The 13,110-nt window shown below is 42.2% G+C and overlaps 2 protein-coding genes across 6 annotated transcripts; one reads left to right on the top strand and one right to left on the bottom strand.

Annotated features, from left to right (window-relative positions):
• Positions 1 to 101: 101 nt before the first annotated feature.
• LOC113018365 (ribonuclease kappa-A-like) lies at positions 102 to 7,766 on the bottom strand. Of its 4 annotated transcripts, none has more exons than XM_026161450.1 (5): positions 7,688 to 7,766; positions 6,115 to 6,221; positions 4,225 to 4,307; positions 1,569 to 1,695; positions 102 to 360 (listed from the first exon to the last, which is right to left on the bottom strand). In XM_026161450.1, exons 2-5 carry the CDS (start codon positions 6,130 to 6,132, stop codon positions 343 to 345), a joined length of 246 nt encoding a protein of 81 aa, XP_026017235.1. In that variant the 5' UTR covers positions 6,133 to 6,221; positions 7,688 to 7,766; the 3' UTR covers positions 102 to 342. The 4 variants fall into 4 exon arrangements, with proteins under 4 accessions (XP_026017235.1, XP_026017223.1, XP_026017228.1 ...); XM_026161438.1 differs by lacking the exon at positions 7,688 to 7,766 and adding an exon at positions 7,482 to 7,653; XM_026161443.1 differs by lacking the exon at positions 7,688 to 7,766 and adding an exon at positions 7,492 to 7,653.
• LOC113018351 (chromatin complexes subunit BAP18) lies at positions 6,934 to 12,829 on the top strand. Of its 2 annotated transcripts, none has more exons than XM_026161424.1 (5): positions 6,934 to 7,412; positions 8,060 to 8,154; positions 10,475 to 10,698; positions 10,861 to 10,968; positions 11,670 to 12,829. In XM_026161424.1, the coding sequence occupies exons 1-5, from the start codon at positions 7,392 to 7,394 to the stop codon at positions 11,732 to 11,734; spliced, it is 513 nt and encodes a 170-aa protein (XP_026017209.1). In that variant the 5' UTR covers positions 6,934 to 7,391; the 3' UTR covers positions 11,735 to 12,829. The 2 variants fall into 2 exon arrangements, with proteins under 2 accessions (XP_026017209.1, XP_026017201.1); XM_026161416.1 differs by having other exon boundaries at positions 10,472 to 10,698.
• Positions 12,830 to 13,110: the final 281 nt, after the last annotated feature.

Genomic DNA, 13,110 nt, shown 5'->3' with positions numbered 1-13,110 from the left:
TGAGAGAAATGATTTAATTTCATTATCAACATTCCCAACACAGTCACATGGTCACTGATAAGGATTACAAACATACTCTCTGATTTAAGAAGTACACCAAAGTGTTTTACAGCTTTTATTTCAATCTGACTAGTGTAACCAAACAGTTATAACACAGTAATCAGAGGTAGAACTAGTTTAATCTTAGAATTAACACGTCAAATTACTTTTTGTTCTCAAAGTGTCCGACCTCGTCCCCTTTGACAAGGTCCCTGAAATCCTGAGACAGAAGAAAAAACAGGTGAGAATCAACACAGCTGCTGTCAGTGGGCTGCGGGGAGGTTATCCTTCCACCAGGTGGCGCTACTGCACGAGATACTCCTGAAGAACAACACCGAGGAGCAGAAATGAGAAACTGTAGCAAATACAATAAACCATCAGTTTATAAATTAAACAAAAAAGCAAACTATAGTTAATCCTCCTCTTTGACCTCAAATAAACCTCCTATTTGTTTAATTGACATAATACATTCAATAACGTTTAAAACCAGAGAAAGACCATAAACTCATCATGACTCATATCTCTGTGATCAAGGTTGTTTTACTTCTTCAAATGAATTTTGAACTAGTTGTCTTCCATCATCTCCATAAAATCAGAGGACGTACAGCTGGTTACAGATGGTTGAGCTGTTTGGACACAGTAGAAAAGAAAGGTGCAGAAGAAGAATAACTGATAAAGTGAACCTCATGACTGTTGCAAAGAGGACATGCAGGGCTGCAGGAGAAGAACAGACAAACTATGCCTCCATACTCGTCTGCTTATCCAGAGCCAGGTCACGAATGTAGCATCCTAAGCAGAGAAGCTTTGACCTCCCTCTCCCCAGCCACCTCCTCCAGCTTACCCAGGGGAATAAGGATGACTGCGATCCCCAACACACACCCTCTGGACCCCCTTCTTAAAGATGGGAACCAACACCTCGGTCTCTTAATCGATAAGTACCACCCCTGATCTCCATGCAGCATTGCAAAGGTGCGCCAACCAAGACAGGCCTCCAGCATTCAGAGGCTTCATGAACTCGGCCGACCTCATCCTTTGAAGTTTAACTTGCCTGAGTGATGTCACCCCCCCAGTGATGTCACACTCGTCCAAAGACTCTGCATCCTCTATGGAAGGCGTGTCAGCGGGATAAAGAGGTTCTTTCAGTATTTCTCAACTGAAGTCAGCAATTCCCCCTCTGCAGTGTATACTGTGTGGGTAGATCAATGCTTCCCCGTCCTGAGTCATCCGGCAGTTTACCAGAATCACGTCAAGGATGCCCAAAAGTCTTTTTCCATGGGATTGTTTTTTAAAGCTGATGTCTGGGACAGTTACATGGGAAGCATTTATGGATTTTTCATGGACTGACCCATCTCAATCTCCAGTACTACCTCAAAAGAAACTAACTGGATCAAATTGTTCAACTGAACAATGTTGTTTGGCTAAGAGCAAACAGCTTAACAAGATGGAGTCTCTTGTAATCGAGATCCTGTGATTCTCCCAAAATAAATTCAAGTGCATTGCAAGGTAAAAAGTCAGAAGCATTAACTCACCTTCTTCTTATTGAGCTTCATCTGGCAGCAGGAGAACAGTCCACACACTACATACATAGCAGCTGCGATGAAGCAGTTGTAGCCCACCTTCTGGTACACGTCATAGGCCCTGTGAGGTGGATCTAAACTGAGAAAATAGAAACATTGCAAAAGAAAAGTTACACATCTCATGAATGATTCAGTCACTGCAGATACACAGCAGAATGAACAAGTACTGAACACATCACGCATGTTCTATGTAAATATATTTCTAAAGGTGCTATTGAACTACAACACATCCCATTCATACATGCAAAGAAATCAAACCACAGATGTCTTTAAATTATGTGTTATAATGAGAAATGACAAAGGGAAAAGCATATTTAATACTTCGTACAAGGACAGTTTCTAGATGCCTCTTGTATGCAGAAACTAGTCACGTGCATTACTCAGGTGGGATTTTGGTCCATTTTTTCACACAAACAGTCTTGAAATCCTGAAGGTTCCCCTTCTATGAACTCTGACCTTTAGTTATTTCCATTCGTTTTCAGTAGGATTCAGGTCAGGTGACTGACTGAGCTAATCTAGCAGCTTCTTCTTTCTCTGAAATCAAATGAGACTTTCCTTGGCTGTGTTTGGGATCCATTGTCTGGTAGATGGCAACAAAGTTTGTGAGTCTAAGGAGCTTGGAAAGAAAAGCGTCTGGACTTCTTTAAGTTGCTTGAAGACGTTTCACCTCTCATCCGAGAAGCTTCTTCAGTTCGAAGGTCACATGGTGGAGAGTCTCAGATTTAAGCTCTGTGGGTGTATCCCCCACAAAGAGGGACAAAAGGACCACCTGATGATCCTCTACCTAATCACATGAGCCAGGGTTTCGGGTGAGCTCACTGTGAAACCTGGCCCCACCCTATCATGTGATTTCCTGAGGTCAGATGGCCCAGGGTGTGAGTGGGCATTTGGCGTCTGGGAAGTATCTCAAAACTGGACTATAGATGGCAGACAGTTGGTGTCGTAAGCCCCGCCTCTGTTCAAAGATGGCCGCTCACAGTGGACATAGATGGCTTCTTTTACTCCTCTTTCAAACCATCTGTCCTCTCTGTCCAAAATGTGAACACTGGCATCCTCAATGCCATTGTTCCCACTTTGGAAGCAACTTGAAGAAGTCCAGACGCTTTTCTTTTCAAGCTCCTTAGACTACGATGACCTGGATGACCGAGAACCTTCACAGACAAAGTTTCTGAGTATTTCTTCTTCAATATTTTGTCTCTGTACATTGTTCGTTCCCTCAGTTTATGAAGTATGTGGAAATGTGTATGTGGGAGCACCTCGTGGCCGGTTTATGGTGGAATGATTTTCTTTCCACATTATTTACTCCAGTGCTCACTGGAATTTACAGTAGTTTAGAAATTCTGTAACCAAGGGCATCATCTGGAAGAAGCAACTAGAGACTGAAGAGGTACAACACAAACACTATGGCAAAGGGGAGCCAGGACATCAAGTTGGGGATACCGTTGTCATTCCCACCCACCAAGCCCCAAGAACAACTTGCGTATTAAAGGCGTTGAGGGCAAGTACAGCTGAAAGAGAGGCTCAGTGGGGAACCCGGACTCTCCAAGACTCTGTGAAGGTTCTCAGTCATCCAGTCCACTACAGGAAGACAACACCTGCCTGTGAGGGTGACGCCTCCGTACCAGATGTGCTGAACAACTTCTACGCACGGTTTGACTCTCAGGACGTGATGATGAGGAAGACTACTCCCCTCACAACGACCAGGCTCTGTGTCTGATGTGAAGTACTGATGTGCACCGTTGTGTCTGCATCATTCTGTTCTGTCTGGTGTTGCACAATTTGGTGGGTTTTTTTGCCAGTTTTGCACACTTGCACTTTATGTAGTTCTGTGTTGATTGTTTGTCAAAGTGAGTTGAGGCAACTGTTTTTGTGATTTGGCGCTATCGAATAAAAACTGAGCTCAACTGAGCTGTGCCTGTAAGGGCTTATTAAACACAGGACAAAAACACAGGACGGTCGTTTAGCCCAAGATTTGCTACCCCTCCCCCAAAAGGTTGATTCTGTTCATCTGGATGTTTTCTCTTAAAACGAGCGTTTATACGGTTGGAAACCTGCAGTCAGCTGATAATGAGGAAGTCACTCTGCTACTCTTTGAGTCCAAACTTCCTGTTTTTCATTCTGGACCAGATTGAACCATTTTACTATTTATATTCCTTTTAAAATGTCCATGTTTAGCTCATTAGCAGCTAAGTGGAGGCCAAACGCTGCATCGTGTTCAAAAACAGGATCTCTTTCCCGTCTGCTGGACAGATTTGGTGACCTGTGGTTTATTGCTGAGGCAGATTTCAACTTTCAAGGAAGAATCGTGTTTCTACAAAAGACACAGCAATATCAAATAACATCATTAACCTTTTCTTCATTTACATTTTATGAGGGAAAGAGCGTTTTTCTGCTGTCTGTTTTCATTCCTTCTATTTAAGGCAGAAAATTGAAGCATAATTGGTGACTGTCTCTGCAGGAGCAGGATACCTGCAGCTGACAGGATACTAACCCTAAACAGAATGACCAACATGCAGTGCATCAGTCCAGCTCAAACAGACCAGTATTGAGCCAGAGTGCAGCTGCATAGGCAGAGATCTGGAGTGATGTGTTATAGCACAAGACTTACTCTTTAAATGTGTCTTCATCTGTCAAAGGCACATCTTCAATCAGTACTGCTGAATTTGTTGTAAAGAAGATGCCCAGCAAGGCCTGAGACAGAGAGGGGTATATTAGTCAAGCAGTGGCTCAGAGTAACTTGTAATGTGGTCCCAAATGTAATGAACATAACAGCAGGGTACAGCTCTTTATGATCCAGATATGTTTTTGACACAAATGCAATGCTTCCTAAACATTCACACAAAACAGGACTATTTAATACGCTATTGGATTAAACAGTCTTTCTTTACTCTTTAACTGGAGCTTCCTAAGCTGCCCTCTACTAACACTGGGAGGGAGATTCAGAAAAGTCAAACCATAGATCTGCTGTTATAGTTGCTGGTACAACAGGGTGTTTGCCTGACACTGTCTCTGCACCTTCACAGAAACAGCATACATGTCATGCACATCACGTTTTACGTTTAAAAGGGTCAGTCTGGACTCAAAATCTAACTTTATTTCAACCCACGTGGCTCATACACAAGTGTATGTAAGAGTTAAGGCTCCGTTTTCAGACACATTTAAATATATAATGTTAAGAAACTGGAATCACGTGACTGAGTGAACAGTAACTTCGTAACAAGAATTTAAGTGGCGCATAACGACGCAGCAAAGCAAAATCTCCACACTTACCAACATGACAACTCCCCACATGCTCAACACGATCCCACATGCGGCGAGTTTAGGTCCACAGATGAGGCCACGCATGATTCCACTCTGGTGCTCTTACTAGTCCACACAGAGAGCGTCAAACTAATCTCAGACTACGGTAGCTTCTTCGGACACGTGACTATGACCGAACAGGTTCCGGGATGTTGAAAGTTAGAAATAGAAACAAACCGATCGAGTGAAGTGTTTTATATTAGTGTGCGGTGCGATACATTTGCTCCTAACTTACTGTAATAAAAGCCTGACACGTCCGTCACGTACAAACCAACACAAACCTCTAGTTACAAGTTTTCTGTAACAATCCGGTAAACGAAATCACGTGACCGCAATGTTCTCAGTCATGTGACCTTCCCTCTCCGCGCGCAGATACCTTTGGAAATACAGTAATTTCCTGATTTCACAACAACATGAACGCACGCCTGTCTACTTTATTCTCTGCGCTTATTTTGTGTGATAGACTTTGAAACGCTCTGCCTTGCAGTAAACGCGTAGTGTATCACTAGAAAGTAAGCACTCATTTAACGCGGTGTCTTCTTGTGCACATGGCAGGCAAGTGATTTGAATGATAATATATATTTAGAAAAAACCACTGTAATGTATCTATGTGTGCCTTTGTAGTGGTACAGTATGGTTATGTATAGGTTTCCACCAGCCTGCACTGTGCAGTGTGTGTGAGATAGATACACCATAACAGTACCTGATGATAAGCTGGATTTAGACCAAATTTATTATAGCTTAAGTACAATTAAACAACAAACTGATGACTAATACAACCTACAGCATATAAATGGAGATGGAGTGTTTAAGGAAAAAGATTCGCAGCATGAAACATTAATCTGGATCAGAACTAAGTAAACTATGCAGCAACCCTACATTTCTTTACTCGTGTGGCTCTTTTTTAAAGAGTTGTGCATAAATAAGCACGTTTCTGTTTTTCAATCTTCCCTTCATTGTGTGAACATATATTTTTGGTAAACAGACTTATGTACTGCTTTTCTAACTCTATCTGATTTTTTCTATTTCTGTTTTACCAGGTTCATTCACCCATTCACAGACAAGCACTTTCTTCTATACACTGGCACACACACTCTCACGGATGTATCGTGACAACCCGACAGACACTTGGACATGCAGACCGAAGCAGCCAGAGATCAAATGATCAACCTTCCACCTGGTAGATCACCCACTCTACCTTCTGAGCCACAGCCATCCGTCATGCTGTACCTCATACTATCCCCTCTGGACTTGTGTGTTGTTGTTTCTACAGTAGCGTCACCAGTGTGTAGTCAGATCTTATTTCTGTAAACAATTAAGGTGTTTTATGGTAAAATATAACAATATAAAAGATAAATACAATATAAATTGTCAATAGACTGCCTAAATGTTAACAATGTAAACCACCATGTGTCACTCAAAGAAGCCCCAAAAAGACCAGATCCCCTGCTCTTTAACTACAGTAACTGATCATGATAAGCACGAATGCGATTATCGGTGTGCTTAGCTTTAGTCTGCACCCATCAAGAAGTTATTGTGAAAGATGTTCTGAGGACATTGCTATTCAGTATTTTTTCTTTCTTTAAAGCCAAGGTAAGAGTATCAGTTTCAACCAGGAACCTTCCTGCTGTGAGGTGACAGTTCTAACCACTGCAGCACCACGAAGCACTGGCCTGAGTGTCAAACTGCTGAAGCGTTTTCCCCGGGACTATACAAAATAGATTCTCAGTGTAGACATCACAGTGTGTATGATTTTAGTTTGAGGATGGACAGACTTATACGGCCATATTTTAAAAGAACGTGCTACAATCTGTGGTTCCAACAGTGTGCCAGCACTTTAACATTATGAAAAGGTTTTTGAACATTCTGTTAAAACGTTTCTTCTTGGTAACCTTTTTTAGTTTTTTTTCAGTTTTTATCCTCAATATCGTACGGAGCCCCGCAGGGGACATGGAAGAAAAAAAAAAATTAAGACGGACTTTTGCGAGATCTCGCAAAACAAACTCGCGATCTCGCAAAAGTCCGTCTTAATTTTTTTTTCTTCCATGTCCCCTGCGGGGCTCCGTAATATCATCTACTAATCTGATTCCAATTATATATTTTTCTTGTAAGTATTCACGTCCTCAAGTTTACCCCGTTTCGAGTGACCCGGTCACAGTGAGTTCTTAAAAACTGAGATTTACGAGTGCACCCTGAAGCCAGCGCGAGCCATCTGCTGAGCGCGCGCACACATCCGTCTGTCGTCAGTGACATGATAGGAAAGAAGTTTGAAGGCAGATAAAACACCTTTTGCAGCAGTATGCAGCGCGGTATGAAAAAGACTGCCTTTTCCAAGCAGTGATACTAAAGACGGCGGGAGAGCTGCTTTCTAGCTGTGGAGCTACATTAGCTACGTGGCTATGCTGTTAGCATCGTAGTAGCTGTAATTGAACTGAAGGACATCATTGAGTGTGTGCTATCACAGAGACCAGCGAAATGACCTCAGCTTCTACTAAAGTAAGTCAGTCTGACACGTGAACATTTAGCATGTATTACATGGTGTGCATACAGTGTTGTTATCCTTACACAAACGTACCAACCCCAGTTTGCACCGAGCTTCCCGCTGCTTCTACACAATGGCCAAAACATGGACTGAACTTTTCCAGGGGATCATCAAACAATATTGCAAAATCTTTAAGTTTTAGGACAAATGATCTAAAAAGCAACAGTGGAAAATCATGGATCATCTATGCCCACGTGTTGCTTTTGGTCCTTCTTTTCCACCCACCTACCTCTACCCTGGTGCTGTTGTATTACTCTGTGCTGTGACTGCGTGCAGCAGGACACTGCACATAAACAACCTGGATCCCAATGATAAACGTCTATCTGAGCACTCAGCGTGCTTTATATAACTTGCCTCATTCACCCACACGCACTCATAATTTGGGGTTAATATCTTGCCCAAAGATATTTGGCAGGCAAATTGGAGCAGAGAGGGGTTGAACCACCAACCTTCTCTCAGCTGACCTGCTCTACCACCTAAATGTTAATCGCAGCATGTTGCAGTACACATCCCTTTATTACAACGTTCACCCTCTGTGGAACGATACGTAGTCATTTTCCATGGATGCTACTTGTCCACTTAACCACTCTGTGTTGGCCAGGTGGGCGAGATCTTCTCTGCAGCAGGAGCAGCCTTCACCAAACTAGGAGAACTCACCATGCAGCTTCACCCAGTGGCAGAGTCCAGTCCTGCCGGGTAACACTAGTCTCACACACCTTGTATAATTATAATAATTTGTCTAAAATGATATAAAAAGTAATGTTGTTGCATTTCGTATGGACTTGAGCTGTTTTTGTTGTTGGAGCCAAAAACTAAGATGTACTTTATATAAGTTTAATTTCATTATAAACCATTGAGTTAAGTAAATTAATTTTCTGTCTATAACAGAAAATTAATTTCTCAGTGTGCTTTATATAGTAAGGCAGGGTGTCCAACTCAAGGCCTCCAGTGTCCTGCAGGTTTAGACGTGTCCAGCTTTTTTAAATGGCTAAATGACCTCCTCAACACATCTTGAAGTTCTCCAGAGGCCTGGAAATGACCTGATCATTTGATTCAGGTGTGCTGACCCAGGGTGAGATCTGAAACCTGCAGGACACCGGCCCTCGAGGCCTGGAGTTACCCACCCCTGTAGTAAGGTAAACGTTTTCACGAGGGGTCTCTAAGGCTACGTTCACACTGCAGGTCTTAATGCTCAATTCAGATTTTTTTATCAAATCCGATTTTTCATTTATTTACTTTTTTGTCTGCTTGTTCACACTACAAATAAAATGCGACAGCAAACGCGCTCTAGTGTGAACCCTCAAAGCGGCCGCATGTGCAAAAGAAGACGTCACACACAACGCGCTCTGTTTAGACCCAGAGCAAACAGTGTTGTTGGACTGTCCATCCATCCATTCGCTACCGCTTTTCCTTTTCAGGGTCGTGGGGGGCGCTGGAGCCAATCCCAGCTGTCGTAGGGCGAGAGGCGGGGTACACCCTGGACAGGTCGCCAGTCTGTCACAGGGCTAACACACAGGGATAGACAACCATTCATACTCACATTCACACCTAGTGACAATTTGGATTTTCCAATTAACCTATCCCCACAAACTGCATGTCTTTGGACGGTGGGAGGAAGCCGGAGTACCCGGAGGGAACCCACGCAAACACGGGGAGAACATGCAAACTCCACACAGAAAGACCCCGGCCTGATGGTGGAATTGAACTCAGGACCTTCTTGCTGTGCGGCAACAGTGCTAACCACCGTGCCACTGTGCTGCCCTGTTGTTGGACTGATAGCCTTAATATAAAGACCTGTTTCGGACTTTACATTTCCCAATTTTGCTTTAAGTTATAAAGTTATTGTGATATTTACATTTGGCCTAATAATGATCCTTATTGCTGTTTTAGAGGAGCGGTGCTTCAAAGGATAGTTGCAGATTCCTGTCAGAATCTGCAGATTATACAGTACAAATAAAATGTTCACGTTGTCTTCCCAACAGTTTCACTGGATAGCCAGGAAGCGTTCACGATGTCTTCTCCGGCGCTGATAGTTGGCGTCTGTCCTGTGTCAGTGACGTAAAAGACTGATTTAATGCAACATGACCGTTCAAACAGCAGTCGCTTTCTGAAACATCAGATATGTATCGGATTCAGGACCACATACGAAAGTGACCCAGGTCGGATTTGAAAATATCGGATTTGTGTCGTTCACACTGTCCTACCATGATCAGATATGGGTCGCATAGGGTCAAAAAAATCAGATTTGATGTGCTTTCGCCTGCAGTGTGAACGTAGCCTAAGTGGATGGATATTTGATTAAGTAGATTTACTAGATGTCCTTTCTGATGCAAACTCCAAAGGATTTGAGTAGTGTAAACCACTACACTATGGAGTCACTGCTTTATATAGTAAGGTAAAGGCCCAAATAATGAAGGAAAGACTCCAACAATCAGACCAGGCTACCCTTAAGGAGAGGAAACCATCTGCTAGAACAGGATGAGCATTTACGTGAGTCTACAACCCAAAACTTATACATGTGCATAGCATGCATGGCACAATTTCATGTACTGTAAATAATCTATAAACTATACTATAAATAACCTAATTTAAGTTAGGTTTGTGAGTGCATTAACTTGTGGGTCACCATAGCTGCATCTACTAAAAGAAGTTCAGTCTCTGTGACCTCCATCTCAAGGTCAGGGGTTTAAGTTTGCACATTCATAAGATTTTCAGAAAACTCGAGAATAATTCAACGTAGAATTTTTAAATTGAGACCATAGGTGTATCTACTAAAAATCTTGGACACGTCTTATTCATGAGAACAACCTCTGGGGCGTAAAACGTGTAACTTTGTGAGCCGGTTTTAATAATAAACATGAATCAGACACAGAGTGTTACAGTCAGAGTCAGACGAGTTACCAAATAAATGGTCACAGAACGTGTGATTCATCTGTGTCATCACATGTGCAGAGACTACCCAGTGTGGGCCGGAATAGCTTAATCCTTAATTTAGCTCCCATCTCTCCTCCAGCAGTTTGACAAAGAGCACAGTGAAGAGGAAACCATATGAAGATGGAGCTACGCCTGCAACTTCTGACAGTCCAAAGAAGGTCATCAAGAAATCCACTCTTGCTGTTGCCAGAGCATCGCAGGGCCCTCCAGCTGTTATCTCTGTGTCCACAGCTCAGGTTGTCATGGCAGCAGGTCTCCAGGGTCCCCCCTCCAGCCAGCCTCCTCTGAAGAAACAGAAGACTGCAGGTCTCCATCCTCGAGTCCACCAACAGTTTTATTCATTTCATTAAAAAAAACAAAACAACTTTCTTGTAGCTTGTAAATAATAACTTTTTGTAAATTTTAAATACACAAAAATGAACAAATAATACAGAGAAGTGAAGTGAAGTGAGTGCTGTGTGTGTGCAGATGTGACCCTCAGCGCTCTGAATGATTCGGATGTGAACAGCGATCTTGTGGACATCGAGGGACTCGGTGAGCGATCCAACTCCAAAAAACTCAACAATTTTGATCAAGGTAAAGTTCATGAACAGAAAAAAACCACAGATGGATTGTTTTACGTTGAATTACACAAACAAACAGAAGCTGTCAAATATCCCTGGGGCAGGGATAGCTCAGTAGGTAGAGTGGTGGCCCCATGATCGGAAGGTCGGGGGTTCGACTCCACTGAATGGCTACCCTGAGGTACCCCTGAGCAAGGTACCGTCCCTACACACTGGGTTAAATGCAGAGGAACAATTTCCTTATGGGGACTAACACATACACACACATTGAAAAGTTGGGATCAAGTCAAAAGATTAGATAGCTTCTGCTTTAACATCATCGGGTCTGACTTCTGTTGTTCAGCAGAAAAAATTGGGTAGAAAACCCCATCCAGTAAGTCCTGCACCTCACTGGCCTTACCATCAGCAGTTTGGGCAAGTGGCTATCAGCTAAAGTTGAGAGCAGGGAAACTTTGGGTTTTCACATTAAAAAAAGTGACGTTGTGAGCATCTGCACTATCCAAAACATGTAAATGTGTACTAGCACAAAAGGAGGTTATGTAAAAAAGGCAGACGATCTATATAGGATCAGGCCACTGCAAGGTAAAGACGGGACAGTAATTCAATAAACTGGCAAAAACCCACAAGCCTGTATATTTATGGGCCCCATGTAAAGATTTGGACCATTTGATGATCTACAGTAAGTATATGAGACTTTCTTTTCTGTCTCCACAGATACTCTGAACCTGGACTCAAGCCTCATTATGAACCCCAGCGACCTGCCTCTGCTGTCCCGCTGATCCTCCTGTAAACGTCTAGAAGTGATGAAGAAACACTTGAAATAATTTGTAAAAATCAGGACTCGTGTTTGTAAGCAGTGGATGCTGAGCACTAGGATGAACAGCAGTCAGAATGTGTTGGTGATGAAGTTAGTTCTAGGCAAGTTGGCATAATGTGTGACCTTGTGTAATTTTCGTTTCCTTAAACTCTGGTTGGAGAAACATTTAGAATATCCCACTCTATTTATTTAAGTTACATTTCAGCAGAAAACCCTTGGCTTCACTGATAAAAGATAACCTTTGCAAAAGTTCTCCCGCTGCGGACGCAGGACATGTGTTTTTTAAACAAAGTTAAAGCATTTACAGAAACTCATTAAAAAGCTCCTCTATAATTTCCACTTCAGTGCCTCCAAATGCCTTTGTAAGATTCGATTTGTCATGTTGACAGCATAATTGCTGGCATGTGTTACTAATGTCTTTGACCAGCCAGTGTCCTGAGAAATCCACATCTCACTTTTGGCAGATATCCGTGGTTAAAACTTTGACTGTACAGACATGGCAGTAACAACATGATAAAAGGACATCTCAACTAACTTTACCAGGATTTCTCTGTAGAGCTCTGAAACACAACTAGTTTTCCACTAAACAGAATGACACCAGTGAGCTGAGACAATGTGGATGAATTCCAATTGAATATCAGAACCAGACTTTGTTCATCCCAAAGGGACAATTAAGATACAACAGAGCAGCATGACGTCGAAGACAAGGACAGAGCATAAACAGGCAATAAGAGTGAGGCAATAAATACACAGAATATACAGTTTTAAAATTAAAGTGACTGAATAAGTGACTAAAGTGAGTAAAGTGTTGGGAATATAAAAAGAGATATTGCACCTCTCCAGCATCCATATCAAGCTCCTATTATTCCAGATTGGAGTCTGGAAGTTGAAACAATGTAACAAATGATGATTTTAATTGTTATTTTTTCTGTATGTAGAAACTGTTGGTTTTTGTGTATTTTAGCATTTGACAGCATCATGTATGTTTCATGCTGTTTAATCTTTTCTTTATATTCATGTGAGTGGAACATAAAGTTAAGGTGATAGATTTATTTTATCTCGACTTCATGCCTTTCATTTATTTTTTTGCTTTGGCAGGAGCGTCACAGACGGGGAATTTTCATCAGTATCATTTTGCATGAAAGTGCTTGAGCTTTGAAGTGCAGCGAAGCATAGCTGCGTAAACACGTTGGCTTAAAAGAAACAGATGTTTGGGGGATGATGCAATAGCTGCGAATTTGAATGTGCTTGTGCATCTTTTCCATTCTGTTTAGTTCCCAAAGAAATGTTTTTGTCTAAATAGAAGAAAACATTATTTTAGTTTTCATCTGCCAGCCT

The sequence above is a fragment of the Astatotilapia calliptera genome, chromosome 3, assembly GCF_900246225.1.
Source record: "Astatotilapia calliptera chromosome 3, fAstCal1.2, whole genome shotgun sequence".
In the NCBI taxonomy this organism is placed as follows: Eukaryota; Metazoa; Chordata; class Actinopteri; order Cichliformes; family Cichlidae; genus Astatotilapia; species Astatotilapia calliptera.
The sequence above is the reverse complement of the archived record's forward strand: the minus strand, read 5'-3'. Positions and strand labels throughout refer to the sequence as shown.